The sequence below is a fragment of the Branchiostoma floridae genome, chromosome 9 (genome assembly GCF_000003815.2).
Source record: "Branchiostoma floridae strain S238N-H82 chromosome 9, Bfl_VNyyK, whole genome shotgun sequence".
NCBI classification, from domain to species: Eukaryota; Metazoa; Chordata; class Leptocardii; order Amphioxiformes; family Branchiostomatidae; genus Branchiostoma; species Branchiostoma floridae.
In genome coordinates this window covers 21,012,746-21,036,580 of record NC_049987.1, presented here as the reverse complement: position 1 = coordinate 21,036,580, position 23,835 = coordinate 21,012,746, and the positions used below count along the sequence as shown (strand labels likewise).

The 23,835-nt window shown below is 42.8% G+C and overlaps 2 protein-coding genes across 4 annotated transcripts in view; both read left to right on the top strand.

The window, feature by feature from the left end:
* Positions 1–10,119, top strand: part of LOC118422285 (SCO-spondin-like) — a 14,558-nt gene extending 4,439 nt beyond the window's left edge. The window contains exons 2-18 of the mRNA XM_035829804.1: positions 663–727; positions 1,137–1,340; positions 1,947–2,144; positions 3,700–3,882; positions 4,083–4,262; positions 4,459–4,632; positions 4,850–5,023; positions 5,237–5,410; positions 5,628–5,801; positions 5,985–6,158; positions 6,904–7,077; positions 7,291–7,464; positions 7,689–7,862; positions 8,217–8,390; positions 8,624–8,779; positions 9,151–9,540; positions 10,022–10,119. Coding sequence (XP_035685697.1) covers positions 663–727; positions 1,137–1,340; positions 1,947–2,144; positions 3,700–3,882; positions 4,083–4,262; positions 4,459–4,632; positions 4,850–5,023; positions 5,237–5,410; positions 5,628–5,801; positions 5,985–6,158; positions 6,904–7,077; positions 7,291–7,464; positions 7,689–7,862; positions 8,217–8,390; positions 8,624–8,779; positions 9,151–9,540; positions 10,022–10,119 — 3,040 coding nt within the window. The remainder of the gene's footprint in view (positions 1–662; positions 728–1,136; positions 1,341–1,946; positions 2,145–3,699; positions 3,883–4,082; positions 4,263–4,458; positions 4,633–4,849; positions 5,024–5,236; positions 5,411–5,627; positions 5,802–5,984; positions 6,159–6,903; positions 7,078–7,290; positions 7,465–7,688; positions 7,863–8,216; positions 8,391–8,623; positions 8,780–9,150; positions 9,541–10,021) is intronic.
* Positions 10,120–11,297: 1,178 nt separating this feature from the next.
* On the top strand, positions 11,298–23,582 carry LOC118422408 (collagen alpha-4(VI) chain-like). 3 transcript variants are annotated; one of them, XM_035829942.1, is made up of 21 exons: positions 11,298–11,520; positions 11,909–11,944; positions 12,092–12,275; positions 12,673–12,823; positions 13,061–13,283; positions 13,685–13,720; positions 13,868–14,051; positions 14,449–14,599; positions 14,837–15,059; positions 15,460–15,495; positions 15,646–15,829; positions 16,119–16,269; positions 16,652–16,874; positions 17,428–17,463; positions 17,905–18,088; positions 18,370–18,520; positions 18,955–19,183; positions 19,815–19,868; positions 20,476–20,668; positions 20,937–21,090; positions 22,013–23,580. In XM_035829942.1, the coding sequence occupies exons 1-21, from the start codon at positions 11,301–11,303 to the stop codon at positions 22,238–22,240; spliced, it is 3,231 nt and encodes a 1,076-aa protein (XP_035685835.1). In that variant the 5' UTR covers positions 11,298–11,300; the 3' UTR covers positions 22,241–23,580. The 3 variants fall into 3 exon arrangements, with proteins under 3 accessions (XP_035685835.1, XP_035685837.1, XP_035685836.1); XM_035829944.1 differs by lacking the exons at positions 14,449–14,599; positions 14,837–15,059; positions 15,460–15,495; positions 15,646–15,829 and having other exon boundaries at positions 22,013–23,582; XM_035829943.1 differs by lacking the exons at positions 15,460–15,495; positions 15,646–15,829; positions 16,119–16,269; positions 16,652–16,874.
* The last annotated feature ends 253 nt before the right edge of the window (positions 23,583–23,835 follow it).

Sequence of the window (23,835 nt, the reverse complement as noted above, 5' to 3'; positions counted from 1 at the left end):
GATCGAATCGCGCCTAATGTGAAGGGGGTATAAGGACACTTGACTCGAGTAAAGAATCGTAGATACCTGGCAAGCGATATCGGCCCCCGTCTCTGTTAAGTGTCGGCTGATGTGCTCTTATGTATGCCTCTGATGGCCTCCTTTACCCCCCTCATGAAGTAATCCGGTTCGGTGTCCAATATTTGGGCTTTGTCCAGGGTAATGAAATGTCCCGGTGACGAAGGTCGACGGAAGAGCGACTGAAAATTCGAAGTTAGAAAAAATTTGGGTTGATTGACAGTGAAAAACTTAAGAAATGGATTATACCAACACAGATGAGCTTTCATGCTAATATCACAATAGATCTATTCGTACCATCTAACATCCAGATGGACAATGCCTTTAGTAATGAGTGTCTGTCTGTAATGCTGACACACATGTAAGCTGCTAAAAAAGCTGCTATGGGTTTATTTGGTAGGTCAGTACAAACTAAACTACCAACAATAATAGCAATCCATCAACATGATCAATTTCGGATTCACAAATTAAAAGCAATGTCTCGGAGGGGGCACATACACGTATACAAATACACACGCACATGCGCTTGCACGCACCCCCCCCCCCCACACACAAATATTGCCATTTTAATAAGAATGCCATATTTTTCATATCTGCGTGTATAGGGCCATCATTTGCTTCCTAGTTCCTCTCGTCTTGATACTTAACGTGTCTCCTGTCTACGGAAAAGGTACGTCGTGCAACTTGTCTTTTTTTGTAAAATACATGTAACATTTGCCACATAACAATGCAAAAGATCTCAGAAAAAAGTCCATACTTATACGAGTGTATCATTGGCAAATGCTAGTGACTAACAGACTTGGTGTATGCATCTGGGCATTGCATATCAAAACAATTCTAGAGTCTTGAATGTTTACAATGGATACTTTTAAGATTGGGAAAGCTCTGCACAGTACGTGTTACAGCACTTGTCAAAGCGCTTTGGAAGCATTAAGCTTTATAGTATAAAACTCTGACTTCCAGTACATTATCGTCAAACGGTACATTCTTAGTTCTTTGTTTCTTGTATACTAGGCAACATTTATCTGTATCAAACACAGAGGTAATGTACTAAGGATATAAATTTCTTAACCTTACAGCCACGTGCAGGGCTCTGACGTTCCCAAACGTAGAAACATCATGCAACAGGAGCCCGAATTCTCGTGGGAGGTACCCTAAAAACACCATCTGCACCCTAAGCTGTATCCTGGGATGTGTGAAGGGCAGAGGAGGGAGAAAGAGGCAATGCAGGGGCAAACGCGGACCCCGTCCGTGGAGAGGAGGGCGCGGTTTGAAGTGCAATTGTGAGTCTTACTTTACTTTCGCAGTGTGTTTCAGCGTTTGTTGTTTGGTTTGTTTGTTTGTTTGTTTATTTGTTTGGTGGTTGGTTGGTTGGTTGGTTGGTTTGGTGTGCGCGTTTATTTGTGAACAGAATACCTAGCGAAAATATGGATGGATCTTTATGATATTTAGTATCTGGGTGGGTGTCTCAAAAAAAATAAAACAAAAGAGTTTATGGACCGCCTTGTGGCTTTCTGTGGTAGTGCAGATGAACTTAAGGTTTTCATACGTCGTTTTTTGTACAGTTTTATGGTCCTGATCCCTTAAAGGTAGACAGTTCTTGGACGAATGAAGAAGTGGTATAGCTTTTAGCCTCCTGGCATTCTTAACTAAAGGGGTCGATTTTATTTGGGATTTTGATACATTTTGTTTGTCAAGGTGCTTCATCATAAGCCTTGCAGAAATGGAAATCTTATCAGCTTCACCTTCAACATTATTTCTCTTTATGTTGCTTCTTATGGCTTCAAATAGAATTATGTTAATATGATTTACTTTCAAGTCTCAACCACCTCTTTGTCTGAGATACGAGATGAGATGAACATTTAATCAACCATCTTGCTTCTGTTTAGGCAACCCATGCACGAGTCCACCCATTCATCCCGAAGGTTACACAAGCGACTGTGCTAACCAACCCATTTACCCAGCCGGCCAAATCTGCACCTTCACATGCCCATCTGGATACGTCCATACTGGAGGTTCTCCTGACAAGCTGTGCGAGAACGGCAAATGGGTGTCCTGGCCAGTGGGGACGGATCTAGAATGTGAAAGTATGCTTTTTATCTCCATGAAAAATGGAGATATAGTTTTGAGTCTGTCTGTCTGTCTGCCTGTGTGTGTGTGTGTGTGTGTGTGTCTGTGTGTCCGGCTTTTGTAGTGAACATAACTCAAGAACCTCTGGATGGATTAAAATGATATTTGGTTTGTTGGTAGGTGTTGGAAAGACAAAGGTCAAGGTCAATTTTGGGCCCCCTGGTATGTGACCTTGGTACTGCAGCAGAAATTCATTTTTTTTTTATCTTTTGAACTGGATGTGCTATGGTCTTGATTTTTGGATACCAGATAGCTTGTGACATAAGGGATATCTGGTTTATCTTTGGTTCCCCTAGCAGGTTGCTCTGGAACTGCAGGGGCATTTTTGTCAAAATCTTCTAAGGACGATAACTGAAGAAGGGAATGACAAATTTACATGATATTTGGTATGTAGGTAGCTTAGATAGAGATGTACATCATGAAATGCAAATTATGCAAACTGGCACTTAATTTGCATATTTAATGAGGAAAATCTGTATTTGCAGTGTTTCCTTTACAGAACTCAGATACGTGCAATATATGTAGTTTGGGGCAGGTGGAACATTATCAAATACCTAATATGCAAATAAGTCCTTAATTTGCATAATTAATGCAAAAGTGCCATAATTCATCGATGTGGGTAATGCATGGACAATCAACATAGTAACCAGCGTAGGTTACTTACAGGTGTACATAACTTAGCATAGATTATGCAAATGTGGAAGTCATTTACATAATCAGACTATTTCGTGGAGATATGAGGTCTACGAACTCTTGTTCTTCACTTTTTGCTGCTTCCAACTTATCATTTACATGTTCTCCAAGGAAGTGAAGTACTGCTTTGGCTGGTCTTCCTGTTGTATATCTGTGAGTTTGTGCACCATGCAAGGTTGTCGAACCTCATCAGTGTTACGACAAAAAGCGGAGAAGCGAATTGCAAACCAAACAATTTCATTGCATATGCAAGCTGCATACCCGGACAGCTTTGTTTCATCCACTAATTTCATAACACCACTGCTTTTTTCGAAGTGAAGAGTTCTTGCAGGTGCGCAAGGTGAGGCTCTGCTCAAACACGGTACCTCCATTTATCTTCTTATCAGAAAAACGTTCCAAACCGCAACTAGTTACTCGCTTACCCGTGTAGAAGCTTGACAGACCACCCATACGAGTATGGAAGTGATTTACTGAGTGAATGAGTGAGGAAGCTTGTGTTAAGTGACTTCTAAAAGGCACAACGGCAACGTTATAGGAGATTCGAATCAAGGACCTCAACGATCTGGGCCATACACTCTATATTTGGAGTTAACATAAGTAGATTCTAAAATTTCCCGACAGATAGAAGTGAGGTTTATTATAATGTTTTGTATAAGACCTTTCCAGACGTTTCATAAAACCAAAGAAAATGCAAACGATCAGAACATTTCAAGTTTCATTGCTATTGCCAAACTACAAGCTTCTAAGTCTGTTCCTATAAAAAGACCACATGCCTGATGTTCAATAAATAAAATTCCCATGCTTTTATCTATACATAAGGAGAACATGTTGATGGCGGTTGGTCCGACTGGGGCCCATGGTCCAGCTGTAGCGTGACGTGTGGAATCGGGACGGAGACTCGGGACCGAAGCTGCACCAATCCTGCACCAGCTCACGGCGGGGCAGACTGTGTTGGGCCAGATGAGGAGGTACAAGTCTGTGACACGGGGGTGCCCTGTCCAGGTAAGTATCAGTCCTTTGGTCACACCTGTGATTCTAAAACATACTTCATCAAAAAGGAACAATCTACTCAAACGTTTCTCCCGTTGTTCCTTTTTGTCCTCAAGGAAACAAGTGTAAAATGTCCCTGATAGTGCCCCCCTCCCATTACAAGATTTATTCAAATTTTGATCTAGACTAACTAGAACCTGTTTTGTATTCAGTTGATGGCGGTTGGTCCGACTGGGGCCCATGGTCCGGCTGTAGCGTGACGTGTGGAATCGGGACGGAGACTCGGGACCGAAGCTGCACCAATCCTGCACCAGCTCACGGCGGGGCAGACTGTGTTGGACCAGATCAGGAAGCACTTGTACAAGATTGTGACACGGGGGTGCCCTGTCCAGGTAAGTATCAGTCTTTGGTCACACCTGCGATTCTAAAACATACTTTATCAAAAAGAAACAATCTACTCCAAAGTTTCTCCCGTTTTTTTTGTCTTCAAGGAAACAAGTGTAAAATGTCCCTGATAGTGCTTTCCCCCCCATTAAAATATTTATTCAAATTGTGATCTAGACTAAGTAGAGTCTGTTTTGTATACAGTTGATGGCGGTTGGTCCGACTGGGGCCCATGGTCCGGCTGCAGCGTGACGTGTGGAAGCGGGACGCAGACTCGGGACCGAAGCTGTACCAATCCTGCACCAGCTCACGGCGGGGCAGACTGTGTTGGACCAGATGAGGAGGTACAAGATTGTGATACGGGGGTGCCCTGTCCAGGTAAGTCTAATGCTCTACCTGTATTAAGTTTTGAAAAGTCATCCCCAGAAAAGTAACACCTCCATTCCTTCAGATAGGAGAACATAATCGTTCTTTTAAAGTGACAAATACGTCCGTATAAGTATGTATTTGCATTGTATTAAATGTTTCCTTAGTACTCTTTGTAAACTGTGGGCCCGAAATTTGCTGAAACTTAACTGGAATCTGTTTTCTGTAGTTGACGGTGAATGGTCCGACTGGAGTCCATGGTCCGGCTGTAGCGTGACGTGTGGAAACGGGACGGAGACTCGGGACCGAAGCTGCACCAATCCTGCACCAGCTCACGGCGGGACAGACTGTGTTGGGCCAGATGAGGAGGTACAAGATTGTGACACGGGGGTGCCCTGTCCAGGTAAGTCTAAATTATATTGCTATACCTGTATCATCTTTTGCAAAGTCATCCCCAGAAAAATAACACCTCCACTCCTTCAGTTGAGAGAACATAATCGTTGTATGAAAGTGTCAAATATGTCCCTATGTAGTTGTATTAGATGTTTCCTTCGTAGTCCTCCTAAAATGTAGGCCCGAAATTTGCTGAAACCTATCTGGAATCTGTTTTCTGTAGTTGACGGTGAATGGTCCGACTGGAGTCCATGGTCCGGCTGTAGCGTGACGTGTGGAAGCGGGACGCAGACTCGGGACCGAAGCTGCACCAATCCTGCACCAGCTCACGGCGGGGCAGACTGTGTTGGGCCAGATGAGGAGGTACAAGATTGTGACACGGGGGTGTCCTGTCCAGGTAAGTCTAATGCTATACCTGTATTAAGTTTTGAAAAGTCATCCCCAGAAAAGTAACACCTCCATTCCTTCAGATAGGAGAACATAATCGTTCTTTTAAAGTGACAAATACGTCCGTATAAGTATGTATTTGTATTGTATTAAATGTTTCCTTAGTACTCTTTGTAAACTGTGGGCCCGAAATTTGCTGAAACTTAACTGGAATCTGTTTACTGTAGTTGACGGCGAATGGTCCGACTGGAGTCCATGGTCCGGCTGTAGCGTGACGTGTGGAAGCGGGACGCAGACTCGGGACCGAAGCTGCACCAATCCTGCACCGGCTCACGGCGGGGCAGACTGTGTTGGGCCAGATCAGGAGGTACAAGATTGTGACACGCTGGTGCCCTGTCCAGGTAAGGCTAAATTATATTGCTATACCTGTATAAGATTTTGTAATGTCTTTGCCTGAAAAAATAACACCCCCAGTCCTTCAGTTGGGAGAACATAATTGTTGTATGAAAGTGACAAACATATCCCTTTAGAAGTTTCCTAAATTTGCTGAAACATACATGTACCTGGAAATCTGTTTTCTGTAGTTGACGGCGAATGGTCCGACTGGGGCCCATGGTCCGGCTGTAGCGTGACGTGTGGAAGCGGGACGGAGACTCGGGACCGAAGCTGCACCAATCCTGCACCAGCTCACGGCGGGGCAGACTGTGTTGGACCAGATCAGGAGGTACAAGATTGTGACACGGGGGTGCCCTGTCCAGGTAAGACAATTCTATTCCTATACCTGTATTAGCTTTTGCAACGTCTTTGCCTAAAAAAAATAAGACCTTCAGTCCTTCAGTTGGGAGAACATAATCGTTGTATGAAAGTGACAAATATGTCCCTCTGTAGTTGTATTAGATGTTCCCTTATTAAAACCGCAACATCCCCTTCAGAAACTGGGGGCATGTCTATAGCTCCTGCGTCAGAAGTGTTATGCTATACGCTTTGGGGAATTGGGCAATGTCTGCCGAAGACTTGATGAAGCTAGATATGTGCGACAATGCCATGATCAGATGGGTATGCATTAGAAGACTAGCAGAAAGAGTGCAATCTGAACAGCTTAGGTGTAGGCTAGGTACTCACAGCCTTCACAACATCCTGCGCTACAATCGACTCCACTTGTATGACCACGTGCAAAGAATGACCCACGACAACTGGCCAAGAAATGTCATGAACTTGTCTGTAGTGGGCCAGAACTCGCGTGGGCGCCCCTAGAGAAGATGGGTAGACAGTGTCAATGAGTATATTAGAAAACCGCACTTGCAAAAAGCCAACGCCCTTGACAGAGACGAAAGGAGAGCTGCAATCAGACCGAAATGCGTTGACGAAACGTCCAACCCCTGGAAGACAGGCAACAACGGACGCTAAACCGCATAGCAGTGGTAGTAGTAGTAGTAGTTATAGTAGTCTTAAAATTTACGTCCGAAATTTGGTGAAACATACCTGGGAATCTGTTTTCTGTAGTTGACGGTGAATGGTCCGACTGGAGTCCATGGTCCGGCTGTAGCGTGACGTGTGGAAGCGGGACGCAGACTCGGGACCGAAGCTGCACTAATCCTGCACCAGCTCACGGCGGGGCAGACTGTGTTGGGCCAGATGAGGAGATACAAGATTGTGACACGGGGGTGCCCTGTCCAGGTAACTCTAAATTCAATTGCTATACCTGTATTAAATTTTGCAAAGTCTTTGCCTGTAAAAATAAGACCTCCAGTCCTTTAGTTGAGAGAACATAATTGTTGTATGAGGTGGCAAATGTTTCCCTTTGTAGTTGTATTACATGTTTCTTCAGTAGTCTTCTTAAAATGTACGTCCGAAATTTGCTAAAACATACCTGGAATCTGTTTTCTGTAGTTGACGGCGAATGGTCCGACTGGAGTCCATGGTCCGGCTGTAGCGTGACGTGTGGAAACGGGACGGAGACTCGGGACCGAAGCTGCACCAATCCTGCACCAGCTCACGGCGGGGCAGACTGTGTTGGACCAGATCAGGAGGCACAAGATTGTGACACGGCGGTGCCCTGTCCAGGTAAGTATCAGTACTTAAATCACACCTGTGATTCTAAAACACTCTTTTCACAAAAGGGAACAATCTAGCTACTCAAAACTTTAAAAGTTTCTCTCGTTGGGGTCCTTTTCGTCCTCAAGGAAACAAGTGTGAAACGGCCTTGATAGTGCCCCCTCCCCCCATTACAATATTTATTCAAATTTTGATCTAGAGTCTAGACTAATTAGAATCTGTTTTGTATACAGTTGACGGCGAATGGTCCGACTGGGGCCCATGGTCCGACTGTAGCGTGACGTGTGGAAGCGGGACGGAGACTCGGAACCGAAGCTGCACCAATCCTGCACCAGCTCACGGCGGGGCAGACTGTGTTGGACCAGATGAGGAGGTACAAGATTGTGACACGGGGGTGCCCTGTCCAGGTAAGTCAATTCTATTCCTTTCCTGTAGTAAATTCTGCAACGTCTTCGCTTGAAAAAATAACACATCCAATGCTTAAGTTTAGAGTCAGAACATTATCACATTATAGCTGTATGGAATAAATTACGGTTCTAAGTCGCTAATGTTGACACGTAAATTTAGACATTGGTATGGTGAGTATCTGACCTGGGACATAATGATTCCGCCCAACAAACAATCTACCAGTTACTACACACACGACGACACATCGTTGTATTAAATGTAACAAATATATCCCTTAAGATGTTTCCTTAATATACTTCTTAAAATGTACGTCCGAAATTTGCTAAAACATACCTGGTATCTGTTTTCTGTAGTTGATGGCGGTTGGTCCGACTGGAGTCCATGGTCCAGCTGTAGCGTGACGTGTGGAAACGGGACAGAGACTCGGGACCGAAGCTGCACCAATCCTGCACCAGCTCACGGCGGGGCAGACTGTGTTGGGCCAGATCAGGAGGCACAAGATTGTGACACGGGGGTGCCCTGTCCAGGTAAGCCTAAATTATATTGATGCACTTTATTTGTGGAGCCTTCTGTAGTTAATGGCGACGCTTTTTTTAATTGTTGTTACATCTGCATTTGTAACGTTTCATTGAGATGGTATCAAATAATTGGAATCGCCTAAATCATTTATTATTCTATTGACGTTTTCTAGGTTGCAGATCTATTGTTTGATACAACTTTTACTCTTGAAGCTAACACATGAATGTTTTTATTTCGTCAGCACCGACAACAGAAGCAATGACGACACTGCTGACGACAACAGCAACAACAATGCCAACCAGAGCAACGACGACTATTCCGGCCAAAGCTGCGACAACAATGCCGTCGACGGTAGCAACAACAATGCCGACTAGAGTAGCGACAACAACGCAGACTGGTGAGTTTATGTTCTTCATTATTTCGTCACCACTACTTCAAGTGCACAGACATTTCCTGATCTAAATACCTCTAATTTAGTAATTTTCTATAATGTTTATCTCTTTACCCTTGTGCACATAGCTACACTCGATCTTGAAGTAGCTCCTGCTCCCATGAGCACCGTAATATGCTGACTTTGCAACATGTTATTGTCCTTTTGTCTCGATTTTGTCTCGATTTTCCTTCTAGCCGTTTGTCACTGTTCAGGGTGCTTTTTTGAAATTTTACGATACAGCCAACCGCATTACACGGTAACGTTACATGAACAGATGTCACAAACTTTTCATCATAAAAATTGATTGTCAGCAGCATAACTACATTTTTCTACAGTGTGCCCAATAGCACCAGACTACGTAATTTTCAACGGAATTTGCTACAAGGACTTTGTTGAGCTTAAGACGTACGAAGAGGCCAGACAGACGTGTGCCGTAGACGGGGGACTGTTGGCCATGCCGAGAGACAGTGTGACCAACGCTTATATCCACAATCTGGGAGGCAAAGAAATCCGTTGGATTGGGTTGAATGATCTCATCAACGAAGGTCAGTTCGTATATGAAGACGGTCAAACCCTGGCGTCATCCGGATACAGCAACTGGATCGGCAGTGAGCCAAACGATGCTCACGGTGGCGAAGACTGCACCGTAGTGGATGGTTCCGGGCACGGCTGGATTGACATATCTTGCAGCCTGAGAAGGGGATTCATCTGTCAGCTAACTACATGTAAGTGTCATGATTACATGTTAATGATTGCCATAATGGTGTGATTGTAAGGTTATATTTATGATAGTTTCTGCATATCCCTTCCAAAAGTAAAAAGGGAATATATCCTACATGTTCGGTATCAAACTCAGCCCTAAATACGTGGGAGAAAAGGTCCCTTCTAGGTAGAAAACGGCACAATTGTACACGTCAACAGATTTATTTATTTGTACACCTTGGTAACAAATGTACACAGGAACTTTTTCACGTATTTGTCTATGATGTTACGAAGAGCCCTTATATTTGCTACGGGAATATGTTGGGAACATATTGCATCATTTCGTCAAACTGTCGTGTTGAAAAAAAAGAAACGCCAATTATGGCATTAAAAAGTCCGGTTTTGTTTCCTTTCACCTGTATATACTATGGTTTTGGTATATTTGGCTGTAGCTATCTTGGGCACAGGTATACTAGGATTTAATAAATAATTGTTTTTCTTCAGCACCAACACAAGAAGCGACAACAAAAGCGACGACAGAAGAGGCCACTGGTAGGTTTATGTTCAACTATTATTTCAACAAAACTACCAGCTTACATTAATGATTAGCTATAGGTTAAGTTTTCCAATGAAGAACCAATCTTTATTTAGATAGATTTCCTTACTCTTATACACTTTTCATTGATAACATATCTTTTCAACATTCGCCTGGATCGTACATACTTCAAAAGCACAACCTACATTTCCACCATTAAACCTACATTTCCTATGAATTTCTGACCTTTATGATATTCTCCAATCAACAGCAATCCCAACACTCGAGCCATGTGACTTGAGTTTAGACCTGTTCTTTGTTCTGGACGGATCTGGCAGCGTGAGCGTTGCAGACTTCGACATGGTCAAAGACTTTGTCGTGGCAGTGGTCAGCACTTTCACCATTAGTTTAACTGATACGCGAGTTGGTGTGCTCCAATACTCAGATGGCAGCACGTGAGTGTTTTTCTTTTCTCAACATGCTTTATTTGCAAGCAGAAATTCTAAGGATTTTTAGATATGAATATTTCAAGCGGCCACAACTGAATAAAAGAGAGCAAAGACACTGAACAGGACCATAATTTTCAGAAATTAATTAATATAGACTGCTTCAGTTGCTCCGACCTCAAACTAGGTCAATTTTCTGTACACGACCATATATGATGGGGTTGTGATATTGAACATTGTGGTCACAACTGAACTAACTTGAGTGAGCAAAGATACTGAATAAAAGCATAATTTTCAGAATAAGAATGCCTATTTTAGTTGCTCCTGTCTCAAACTAGTCCAATTCTCTGTACCATATATGAGGGATTGTGGTATTGAAAATTTTGTCGCATTTTGAATCGAAAATCCAGACTGGAGTGTAACTTGGGAGATCATCCTGATGAGTCCTCCTTCGTCAGCGCCGTCAGCGGCATGGCACGCCAAGGCGGATTCACAAGAACTGGAAGAGCTCTGGAGTTCGCACGTCTGATGGCCGCTTGGAGGCCGGCGCCTATCCCAAGAGTAAGTATAAGATTTTATGAGTTCATAATAAAGGTAAACTGCATTCGAAAGAACCCTAGGCCTGTGGAGTCAAAAGTAAATGAAAGGTCTAAGTGCAGGCAACAATTTTTAACAGTTGTGTCAAATGGCGTTGCCGTTCAATTTATCTGGAAAAAGACTTGAGGCTGTTCAGCCTCGAGCCGAGACCCCAAATAAACTGGGTGTGCCTCTTTCTAGACACAAATTCGTATTTTTCCAGATCATGATCGTTCTGACGGACGGACAATCAGGGGACAGTGTTGTTGCGTCCGCGCAAGCTCTTGCCGCGGACCAAGTCACCGTGTTCGCCATCGGTGTGGGCAGCTTTGACCACTCAGAATTACTACAGATTACCAACAACAACCAAGGCCGGGTGTTTGAGCTCGCCGACTTCAGCGCCATAGCTCAGAACATCAACAGGATTGCCGGGGCCGTCTGCATAGGTTAGTGTGGAAAGATAGTGTTTTGCATTAAACGGGCTGCCGTGCTTTCAGCCTTAATTAGATGATTCGAAATCGCTATTCTTGGTAGATGTCAGCAAATGCTATATACGTCATATTTTTGTAGTCTTGATGTTGTTTTCTTTGTAATGTCACAGCGTTACTATTCTTATGTCAACTATATCAATAAAGTTGTCAGTCCTATAGGTGTGTGCCCAAGGTACCTCCGTACCAAAGTTCAGGTAATTCTTATAAAGGATGCCCCCTGCATGCGAAGGCAAGCTCTTTTCCGAGCCTGTATGAATTTGGGTGGAGAAAATCCAATTAACCTTTTGATATTCCTCCGCCTACTTGAATTTGTGCTTACCGATGGTATTTTTCATTTCTTCAGAACCAACACAAGCAGTGACAACAGTAGCTCCAACTGGTAGGTTTATGCTTTACAGTAATATCACTTCAGGGTATTTCAGGGTTGATTTGGGGCCTCCTGGTGGCCGCAACCGAAATTTACACCATCGAAACACTTTCTGTAGACAAAGAATTTCTGACCTTTATGATATTCTCCAATCAACAGCCCTCCCAACACTCGAGCCGTGTGACTTGAGTTTAGACCTGTTCTTTGTTCTGGACGGATCTGGCAGCGTGGGCTTTGCAGACTTCGACATGGTCAAACAGTTTGTTGTGGCAGTGGTCAGCACTTTCACCATCAGTTTAACTGACACGAGAGTTGGTGTGCTCCAATACTCAGATGGAAGCACGTGAGTGTTTTTCTTTTCTCAACATGCTTTATTTTCAAGCAGAAATCCTAAGAATTTTTAGATATGAATATTTCAAGCGGCCACAAATGAATAAAAGAGAGCAAAGACACTGAAGAGGAGCATGGCTTTCAGAAATTAATTATTATGGACTGTTTGAGTTGCTCCGACTTCAAACTAGGTCAATTTGCTGTACACGACCATATATGATGGGGTTGTGATGTTGAACATTGTGGCCACAACTGAACTAAAGTGAGCAAAGATACTGAATAGAAGCATAATTTTCAGAATACGAATGCCTATTTTAGTTGCTCCTGTCTCAAACTAGTCCAATTCTCTGTACCATATATGAGGGATTGTTGTGTTGAAAATTGTGTCGCATTTTGAATCGAAAATCCAGACTGGAGTGTAACTTGGGAGATCATCCTGATGAGTCATCCTTCGTCAGCGCCGTCAGTGGCATGGCACGCCAAGGCGGAGGCACAAGAACTGGAAGAGCTCTGGAGTTTGCACGTCTGATGGCCGCCTGGAGGCCGGCACCTGTTCCAAGAGTAAGTACAAGATCTTACGAGTTCATAATAAAGGTAAACTGCATTCGAAAGAAACCTAGGCCTGTGGAGTCAAAAGTACATGCAAGGTCTAAGTGCAGGCAACAATTTTTAACAGCTGAGTCAAATAGCGTTGCCGTTCAATTTATCTGGAAAAAGACTTGAGGCTGTTCAGCCTCGAGCCGAGACCCAAATAAACTGGGTGTGCCTCTTTCTAGACACAAATTCGTATTTTTCCAGATCATGATCGTTCTGACCGACGGACAATCATTCGACAGTGTTGTTGCGTCCGCGCAAGCTCTTGCCGCGGACCAAGTAACCGTGTTCGCCATCGGTGTGGGCAGCTTTGACCACTCAGAATTACTACAGATCACCAACAACAACCAAGGCCGGGTGTTTGAGCTGGCCGACTTTAGCGCCATAGCTCAGAACATCAACAGGATTGCCGGGGCCGTCTGCATTGGTTAGTGTGGAATTACGGAAAGATAGTGTTTGGCATTAAACGGGCTGCCCTGCCGTTCTTTCAGCCTTAATTAGATGATTCGAAATCGTTATTCTTGGTAGATATCAGCAAATGCTACATACGTCATATTTTTGTAGTCTTGATGTTGTTCTCTTTGTAATGTCTTAGCGTTACTATTCTTATGTCAACTATATCAATAAAGTTGTCAGTCCTATAGGTGTGTGCCCAAGGTACCTCCGTACCAAAGTTCAGGTAATTCTTATAAAGGAAGCCCCCTGCATGCGAAGGCAAGCTCTTTTCCGAGCCTGTATGAATTTGGGTGGGGAAAATTCAATTGTCATTTTGATATTTCTCCGCCTACTTGAATTTGTATTTACCGATGGTATTTTTCATTTCTTCAGAACCAACACAAGCAGTGACAACTGTAGCTCCAACTGGTAGGTTTATGCTTTACAGTAATATCATTTCAGGGTATTTCAGGGTTTATTTGGGGCCTCCTGGTGGCCGCAACCGAAATTTACACCATCGAAACACTTTCTGTAGACAAAGAATTTCTGACCTTTATGATATTCTCCAATCAACAGCCCTCCCAACACTCGAGCCGTGTGACTTGAGTTTAGACCTGTTCTTTGTTCTGGACGGATCTGGCAGCGTGAGCGTTGCAGACTTCGACATGGTCAAACAGTTTGTTGTGGCAGTGGTCAGCACTTTCACCATCAGTTTAACTGACACGAGAGTTGGTGTGCTCCAATACTCAGATGGAAGCACGTGAGTGTTTTTCTTTTCTCAACATGCTTTATTTTCAAGCAGAAATCCTAAGAATTTTTAGATATGAATATTTCAAGCGGCCACAAATGAATAAAAGAGAGCAAAGACACTGAAGAGGAGCATGGCTTTCAGAAATTAATTATTATGGACTGTTTGAGTTGCTCCGACTTCAAACTAGGTCAATTTGCTGTACACGACCATATATGATGGGGTTGTGATGTTGAACATTGTGGCCACAACTGAACTAAAGTGAGCAAAGATACTGAATAGAAGCATAATTTTCAGAATACGAATGCCTATTTTAGTTGCTCCTGTCTCAAACTAGTCCAATTCTCTGTACCATATATGAGGGATTGTTGTGTTGAAAATTGTGTCGCATTTTGAATCGAAAATCCAGACTGGAGTGTAACTTGGGAGATCATCCTGATGAGTCATCCTTCGTCAGCGCCGTCAGTGGCATGGCACGCCAAGGCGGAGGCACAAGAACTGGAAGAGCTCTGGAGTTTGCACGTCTGATGGCCGCCTGGAGGCCGGCACCTGTTCCAAGAGTAAGTACAAGATCTTACGAGTTCATAATAAAGGTAAACTGCATTCGAAAGAAACCTAGGCCTGTGGAGTCAAAAGTACATGCAAGGTCTAAGTGCAGGCAACAATTTTTAACAGCTGAGTCAAATAGCGTTGCCGTTCAATTTATCTGGAAAAAGACTTGAGGCTGTTCAGCCTCGAGCCGAGACCCAAATAAACTGGGTGTGCCTCTTTCTAGACACAAATTCGTATTTTTCCAGATCATGATCGTTCTGACCGACGGACAATCATTCGACAGTGTTGTTGCGTCCGCGCAAGCTCTTGCCGCGGACCAAGTAACCGTGTTCGCCATCGGTGTGGGCAGCTTTGACCACTCAGAATTACTACAGATCACCAACAACAACCAAGGCCGGGTGTTTGAGCTGGCCGACTTTAGCGCCATAGCTCAGAACATCAACAGGATTGCCGGGGCCGTCTGCATTGGTTAGTGTGGAATTACGGAAAGATAGTGTTTGGCATTAAACGGGCTGCCCTGCCGTTCTTTCAGCCTTAATTAGATGATTCGAAATCGTTATTCTTGGTAGATATCAGCAAATGCTACATACGTTACATTTTTGTAGTCTTGATGTTGTTCTCTTTGTAATGTTACAACGTTACTATTTTATGTCAACTATATCAACAAAGTTCTCAGTGCTATAGCTGTGTGCCCAAGGCCCTCCGTACCAAAGTTCAGGTAATTTCAATAAAGGATGCCCCCCTGCATGCGAAGGCAAGCTCTTTTCCGAGCCTGTATGAATTTGGGTGGAGAAAATCCAAATGCCATTTTGATATTCCTCCGCCTACTAAAATTTGTATTTACCGATGGTATTTTTTATTTCGTCAGAACCAACACAAGCAGTGACAACAGTAGCTCCAACTGGTAGGTTTATGCTTTACAGTAATATCATTTCAGGGTATTTCAGGATGATTTGGGCCTCATTGGTGGCGCAAACCTAAATTTACGCAATCAAAACACTTTCTATAGACAATCAAGAATTTCTGACCTTAATGATATTCTCACATCCAACAGCCCTCCCAACACTCGAGCCGTGTGACTTGAGTTTGGACCTGTTCTTTGTTTTGGACGGATCTGGCAGCGTGAGCGTTGCAGATTTCGACATGGTCAAAGACTTTGTTGTGGCTGTGGTCAGCACTTTCACCATCAGTTTAACTGACACGCGAGTTGGTGTGCTCCAATACTCGCATTTCAACACGTGAGCGTTTTTTTTTGTCTCAACATGCTTTATTTGCATTCAGAAATCCTAACGCTTAGTGATCTTCACGCTCATGTCTGTCTAGTAGAACACGTAGCCAAGTTCAAGCACTGAAAGTGGCACATATGAATGAAAGTGAGCAAAGATACTGAATAAAAGCATAATTTTCAGAATAACAAAGGCTGTTCTACTTACTCCGGTGTCAAACTAGTCCATTTTTCAGCACACGACCATATATGAATGCGTGGTGGTATTGAAAATCGTGTCGTATCTTAAATCGATAATCCAGACTGGAGTGCAACTTGGGAGATCATCCTGATGAGTCCTCCTTCGCCAGCGCCGTCAGCACCATGACATACCAAAACGGAGGCACAAGCACAGGGGCAGCTCTGGAGTTCGCACGTCAAATGGCCGCCTGGAGGCCGGCGCCTGTTCCAAGGGTAAGTACAAGATCTTGCGAGTTAAATGACTATGGTAAACTTCATTCAAAAGTATAAGTAAATGAAAGGGTTTAAGTACAGCAAAGAATTTATAACGGTTGAGCTAAATGGTGTTGCCGTTCAATTTCGTCTGAAAATTTTGCGCATTAGTCTTGATAAGAAAACACTTTTCCCTACATTTTACTGGAATCTGAGACGGCGGAGAGAATAACAGTTCTCATAGCTAGAGGGATATCCTTCATTCCCGTACACAGATTTTGTTGTTGTTTTCAAAGGATTTCCGAAAAAAAAAGGTTGCTACACTTGGGGTTGGAGCCCCGAATCGAGATCCAAAATAGACTGGGTGTGCCTCTTTCTAAGACAGGAATTTGCATTTTTCCAGATCATGATCGTTCTGACCGACGGAAAGTCAGGGGACAGCGTCGTCGCGCCTGCGCAAGCCCTTGCCGCGGACCAAGTAGCCGTGTTCGCCATCGGTGTAGGCAGCTTCTACCGCCCAGAATTGCTACAGATTACCAACAACAACCAAGGCCGGGTGTTCGAGCTTGCCGACTTTAGCGCCATAGCTCAGAACATCAACCGGATTGCCCGGGCTGTCTGCATTGGTTAGTGTGGAATCGCGAAAATATAGTAGTTTTCATTGCAGGCTGGGTTGCCGTTCTTTCAGCCTTAATTAGATGATTCCATATCGCTATTCTTGGTAGATGTCAGCAACTGTTGTATATATCATATTTTTGCATTGTTTATGTCGTTGTCTCTGAGATGTCACAAAAAGTCAACGGTATCAAATGACCTCAATAAGATACTTTCATGATCAAATGCCTTTAACAAGAATAAATATGGGAGATTCACTCACTGTGCCCCCATTAAAAATGGGGGGGGGGGGGTAGGGGGATTTCGCCTAGCTCGAAAGAGTGCACTTCACAAAATGACAAAAGGAGAAGACGAACAAAAGACGCTGGGACAAAATACATTTCGCTTCCATTCCCACTCTGGTCTGGAGTGAAATAAAAGTACATAGAGTATCTGAAATTTGCTTTAGGCTTGAGAATGTCCCTACATGCGTTGGAAACGGCTTTTCTCCAGCCGATATAAATTTGGGTGGAAAAAATCCAAATGTCATTCATTATAACCGATGATCATTATTTCTTTTTTCAGAACCAACACAAGCAGTGACAACAGTAGCGCCAACTGGTAGGTATATGTTTCCACTACTTATTTTTACTAGTATTTCAAAGCAACTACCTGAAATACACAATCCTTCCTTATTATGATTTAGTTATGTTCTGCTTATGCACCAACAATTTTCATCTGGTTTGAAAGCACAGGTCGCTTTTGTCAGAATCCGTGAGACACTAAATGCAAATTGGCTCTTCAACGTGCTGAATTCGCATAATTCAAGAGGGCATTCCATTATAGCAGTGTTTTCTATGTATCTTTCTTTACATGTTGCAGGTTTGATTGAGGGGTGGCAGATTTTGACGGCAGATGACAACATCAATATTAGAAGCAATTTTAAAGATCTTAAAAGTAAAAACTTCAAACGCACAGCTTAGATGACCTTAATAAACAACACAATGTGGACATTTCAATTTTAACATTTTTTAACGTTTATGATATTCTCCAATCCAACAGCGCTCCCTACAGTTGAGCCATGTGACGAAAGTGTAGACCTGTTTTTTGTTCTGGACGGATCTGGCAGCGTGAGCATTGCAGACTTCGATATAGTCAAAGAGTTTGTCGTGGCAGTGGTCAGTGGATTCACCATCAGTTTGACTGAAACTAGAGTTGGTGTGCTCCAATACTCACATTTCAACACGTAAGTGCTTTTCCTTTGCACAACTTATAAAGCCTACGCCTTTTTGAAGCCAGCTTTACGCACATCTTGTCTATCAGATCACCGTCTGAATATAGGCAAATCTAAATATTTTAAGTACTCACAAAAGACCAAAACTGGGCAGAGATACTGATATAGTTGCATCATTTTCAAATGCCAACAGTAATAGTGACAGGTAATTCTCTGTACACGATTATATACGCTGAAAGTGTGGGATTGAAAATTCATAACAGTTTCTGTCGTATGTCATGTTGATAATCCAGACTTGGGTGTAACTTGGGAGATCACCCTGATTGGTCATCTTTCGTCAACTCCATGAACACCATGACACGCCAAGACGGAGGCACAAATACCGGAGCAGCTCTGGAGTTCGCACGTCAACGCGCCGCCTGGAGGGCTGCACCTGTACCAAGGGTAAGTATGAGTATAACGTTACAAATGCATTGAATATCACCCTGGAGTGGTTGGAAGACCAAAACATTGTTGGCATTTAAAATACTAGCAAAGAGACTATCGAAATATACTCAATCTCTCTTAAGCTAAGGGCACAACCCGCCGTACGTGCAATTTGTCCGTACGTTTTTTTTTTAGTGGCCACGTCCGCCACGTATTTCTGAAAACATTCAAGCTGTACAGGGCAGGCGCAGCCCGATTGCACACAAAGTTTTCCCTGCACGTAAAGTTCTACGGCGTGTCTTCGTGCTCCAAAATCCGTCGGATTCCCTACGAGTTCGTACGGAGGCGGTAGTTACCACTTACGGATCCCAAAAGATTGCCCACGTTTTTTGTTGCATGCATAAGGCGGGTTGTGCCCTTAGCTTTATGGACAGAAATTCAACATTTTCCAGATTATGATCGTTCTGACTGACGGAAAGTCATCGGATGGTGTCGTCGCGCCCTCGATGGCTCTGGACGCGGACCAAGTAACCGTGTTTGCCATTGGTGTGGGCAGCTTTGACTCCTCAGAACTACTACAGATTACCAACTACAACCAAGATCGGGTGTTTGAGCTGACCGACTTCAACGCCATAGCTCAGATCACCAACCGGATTATCCAGGCTGCCTGCATGAATATTGGTAAGTGTTTAATAACGGAATTTTTTCTTTTGCAATTTTAATTTCTACCTCCATTTTTCCACGTTAATGACGAATGCCCAACGACTTGAATTTCGGTATGAAGATTCCTTTAGTTTGGTATATGGCCACAGGACAGTAGACATGTTGAGATACGAGTACTAGTAGTCCATGTATTTGTAGTAGTAACCTTTGATGGCCCATGTCTGCAAAATTTTGACACTGAACGATTCACTGAACATAGTTGTCTATGTTCACAACCTTATTTGTTTTGCTACATAAAGGTTTCAATAGTCTGTCTTGTCTTCATCAGTGTAATGATGAAGACATACGTTTTTAGACCGGTAGCAGAAAACGGTTGTGTAAATAAGACACTGTACTATGTTCAATATTCACGGATTTAACAATTCATGTTTGCATGAGGAGGGAGAAGGGGTGCAATACTAAAATATGCCATATTTCATTTTTCCAATCCCGTATAGATACGGGTGAAGACAATCTTCAATATCTGATTCTTTGAAGTTAATTTTCCCAAGATAATACAGATTTTATTGTGTCTGCTTGTACATGAACAAGTCTTCTTTCATTTGTATTTAGTATTTGCTGATGATTTATTGTGTTTGTGTGTCAGCAGACTCAGCAACAACACAAGAAACGACAACAATGCAGACGACAACAGCAGCAATTCGTAGGTTCATGTTTATAAAACTATTATTTTGCGCCACTACAGAGAGCAATTTTGTTTCTGTTGTCTTTTACATGCTAAAGTCTTGATATATTTTGGGTGGCAATAGCTTTTGACGTCAGAAAGAATTGATGTCGGATTGAGAACCCTAGCAGTTAATTTTGGAACGGCATGAAAGGTGCTATTGTTATAGGATGGGCACATTGCATGAGTTGCAATGACTAATACATTGGTGGGTAGCCAGTTCATTCTCTTCTGTGAATCACTTATTTTTCTGTGGGTCATTTTGTTTTGTTGTCCAACAAGAAAGGGCTCGTATACCTCATATAACTTTGTAATCAAGAAATTTATAAAATCACAGACTGGACTAAGTAATAGGGACCTAACTGTAATGATAGATCAAACTGGAAGCGGAACTTTGTTAACGCTACAACTCGATAAGAATTTGACTATGTATTTAAATAGATATAGTACGTTGCGTAGTAGAATACATGAATGCAGGTATACGATACTATGAAAATGACTGTGTGAATGAAAATCACAACCTAGATTTTCTCCGACAACACTTGTACATATTCAAAGACGTTTTTGGTATTCCCAAATCCAACAGTGTTCCCAACAGTCGAGCCGTGTGACGTCTCGTCAGACCTGTTCTTTGTTCTGGACGGATCTGGCAGCGTGGGCCATTCAAACTTCAACACAGTGAAACAGTTTGTCGTGACTTTGGTCAGCGCCTTCACCATCGGTTTGAATGACGTAACGGACACTAGAGTTGGTGTGATCCAATACTCAAGTGGCAACGCGTAAGTTCTTTTTCATGTCTTATTTGCCCTTTGGAAGACACATTTACGCTTATTGTGACTGTTCAGAAGACCAGCAGGCAAACAAAAACATATCAAATGCCCACAGATTACCATAAGTGAGCAAAGATACTGTATAGATGTAACGTTATAATTTTTAGAACAACAGTAAGAGTCGCCTGGCCTGGAGATTAGATGACCATACTTATTCTCGAAGTGTGGGATTGAAAATTACTGACGGACACTGTTGTGTTTCAAATTGATAATCCAGACTGGAGTGTAACCTGGGAGATCATCCTGATGAGTCCTCCTTCGTCACCGCCATAAACACCATGACGTACCAAGATGGGTACTCCACAAAGACCGGAGCAGCTCTGCAGTTCGCAAGTCAAAGCGCCGCCTGGCGGCCTGCACCTATTCCAAGGGTAAGCGTAAAATGATGATTAATTTTAAAGATGCTTGCCATAAAAAGCACGATGGCATTTGAAATTGTCAGCTCTGTTCAGTTCACTTCATCCATTTAGTAACAGCATGAAATCCCTTCATCCGCATGGCAGACTGTCTCTGTCTTGTAGGCCAACATCCTCCTCAAATTACCTTACCGAGTCTCATCCTCATATCTGAGGGTCGGGGACTATGGAGGCATCCAGTATCAGCTTCTGTATCTGCATAGCCGGTATAACCGCCATTCGGCGTAACACACCAGCGTCGCAGGCACGCGGCGCGGCAGCAGCTGGTTATATTACACTGAACAACCTGTCACACCTAACTTTTGCACATCTAGCTGCAAGCGTTCTTTAAAGCTGTCCAGTAAAGATGCCCCTACTGTGCTTGGTGATAACAAATTTCACTCTACGATAGTTCTGGGAAAATACGAATTTTTAAACATATCAATCCTAGGTTGGTAACTCTGGTACTTGAAGTCATGGCTGTTTCTTGTTCTTTTTGAGCTGGTATTAGATACTTATCAGTCGGCACGTCCACCAGTTTATTGGTCATTTTGAACATCATGCAAAGTCTTGACATTTTCCTTCTGTCTTCAAGTGATGTCCACTGCATATCTGTTTTCCACAGCTTTTTCCACTCTCTCCGGTTTCTGGCTGTTTGGGCCGGGCGCACTCCGCACTCTATATATATATATATATATGTGATGTAATCCATCCAATCTCGGATGTCATCGCCCCAGCTCCTTCGTGGTCCCCCATGGCTCCTCTGCCTGTTCTTGTAGTCAAATTATTATTACGTAAATGAGATGGTATAAATACAGCGTAATTGATGTTTCAGGGGCTGATCTAAACAGCGTCGCCATTTGAAATACTTTCTTATGTAAAGAAATGTCTTTTCCAGATTATGATAGTTCTCACCGACGGTATGGCTCATGACAGCGTCGTCGCGCCCTCCCAAGCTCTTGCCGCGGACCAAGTTAACGTGTTCGCCATCGGTGTGGGCAACTTTGACCGGCCAGAACTTCTACAGATTACCAACAACAACCCAGGCCGAGTGTTCGAGCTTGCAGACTTCGACGCCATACGGGATAAGATCAACGACATTGCCCTGGCTGTCTGCATGGGTTAGGGTTAGTATTGGATCAAGGAACAATAGTTGCCTACGTAGTAACATCCTTGGTAGCAAGCTGGGCTGCCGTTCTTTTAACATTAATCGGATTGTTCCAAATCGGGTCTGCAACAACTCCACCGGAACTAACAACTGTCTAATCAATTCATACGTGCATACATCAGTCCCTTGGGTATCTACATGTACAGAACAACTGACGCATGGAATGCCAAACATCCTAAAAAGGGACTGATTGAATTGACTCAATTGGGTAGAGGTCACAATAGTGGTACATACATGCCGTACTCAAACCACAGGTCTACATGTGCTATATAAAAACCCGACATAACTAGATATAGAATGATTGCTATCATGAAATTCTTCCGTATAACGAACGTTACAATAGTTCCAATTATCTGCCATTGTATCTAATGTAGTAGTTATCGACTTAGCAACGAACTCTAATGTACTAAACTAGCTATAGTATGTGCCATGTACTAAACTAGTTTTATGTATTGTAGTAACAGCAATGACAGTCACCCCTGAGACAGTTTCCAAGGATTTATTTACCTGTCAGTATTATTCTTATTACATAATAGCGCCATTTATTCTTATTACATAATAACGCAATTTATTCCAGATGGTCAGGATTTGTAATTACATAAAAGCAAATAATTCTAATGAATGTAGTAGGGTTGGGCCACGTCCCAATTCATGTGGAGAGATGGATAGCTAAATAAGACACACAAATATCTAACTAGCTAGCTAAATATACGAGGGTGGATCAAAAAGTAATGAAAGTGGTTTTATAACGGGCTCACTTTTTCATCGAATGATCGATCATTTTCACCAAATCCCAAAATAGATAATTTCAAACAGACGCGTCGCAAAAAGTTCCACATTTGACCAAAAAACACCATTAATACCAGGTTATTTGCCTTTAATACATGAGCACATGATGCCAAAATATTCATATTGTGTCTAAGACTAACCAAAATCCAGAAATAAATCATTTTATAGAGGTGTATGCCGAAAGTTCAATAAAAGGTATGGGGTCATATCTAGAAGACAGACCCACACCAAATTTCAGATTATCTTGTATTGATATCAGAAAATCAAATTATACATTTTTTTTGTCTGAGAATATCCCCCAACCCCAAAATGAATTACTGTATAATATCTTGCTTTATTAGACTCCTGTAAATAACTGGTGTAAAATTTAGCCAATCATGTCCTCGGTTTAACCTCGAGGTAACGTTAGACATCAATCTATTGTGTAGTTGTTTGCAATCATTCGTTTGTGTACATTCAGAAAAAAATTAGTATATTATTGGTGTCGTTGAATTCTTCTGCTTCTTTGGAATAAAGTGCGGGTTTCCAAAAAAAGTTGTAAGTTTGTGAATCTGAATGGTATAACGTTATACTAAACACGCCAGCTATGTGCTTCTTAAGTTTACGCGTTTACATGGTAATTTGTGGGTATCGGTCAACCTCAGCGTATGTTTGCAATAATCTCAGAATCATGCAGTAATCACATCCACCACAAGGAGGCGTCATTGTCACGCGAATATATCCTCAGCAAACAACATACTCATTATTACCTCCGTGAAAAGGAG

What these genes read in the sequence shown, in the direction of transcription:
- LOC118422408 (XM_035829942.1), top strand. Translation starts at nt 11,301, where the DNA reads ATGATCGTTCTGACGGACGGACAATCAGGGGACAGTGTTGTTGCGTCC. An exon ending in TGCCGGGGCCGTCTGCATTG is followed by an intron (nt 13,284 to 13,684) that starts GTTAGTGTGGAA and finishes TCATTTCTTCAG; the next exon opens with AACCAACACAAGCAGTGACA. An exon ending in GGGCTGCACCTGTACCAAGG is followed by an intron (nt 18,521 to 18,954) that starts GTAAGTATGAGT and finishes AACATTTTCCAG; the next exon opens with ATTATGATCGTTCTGACTGA.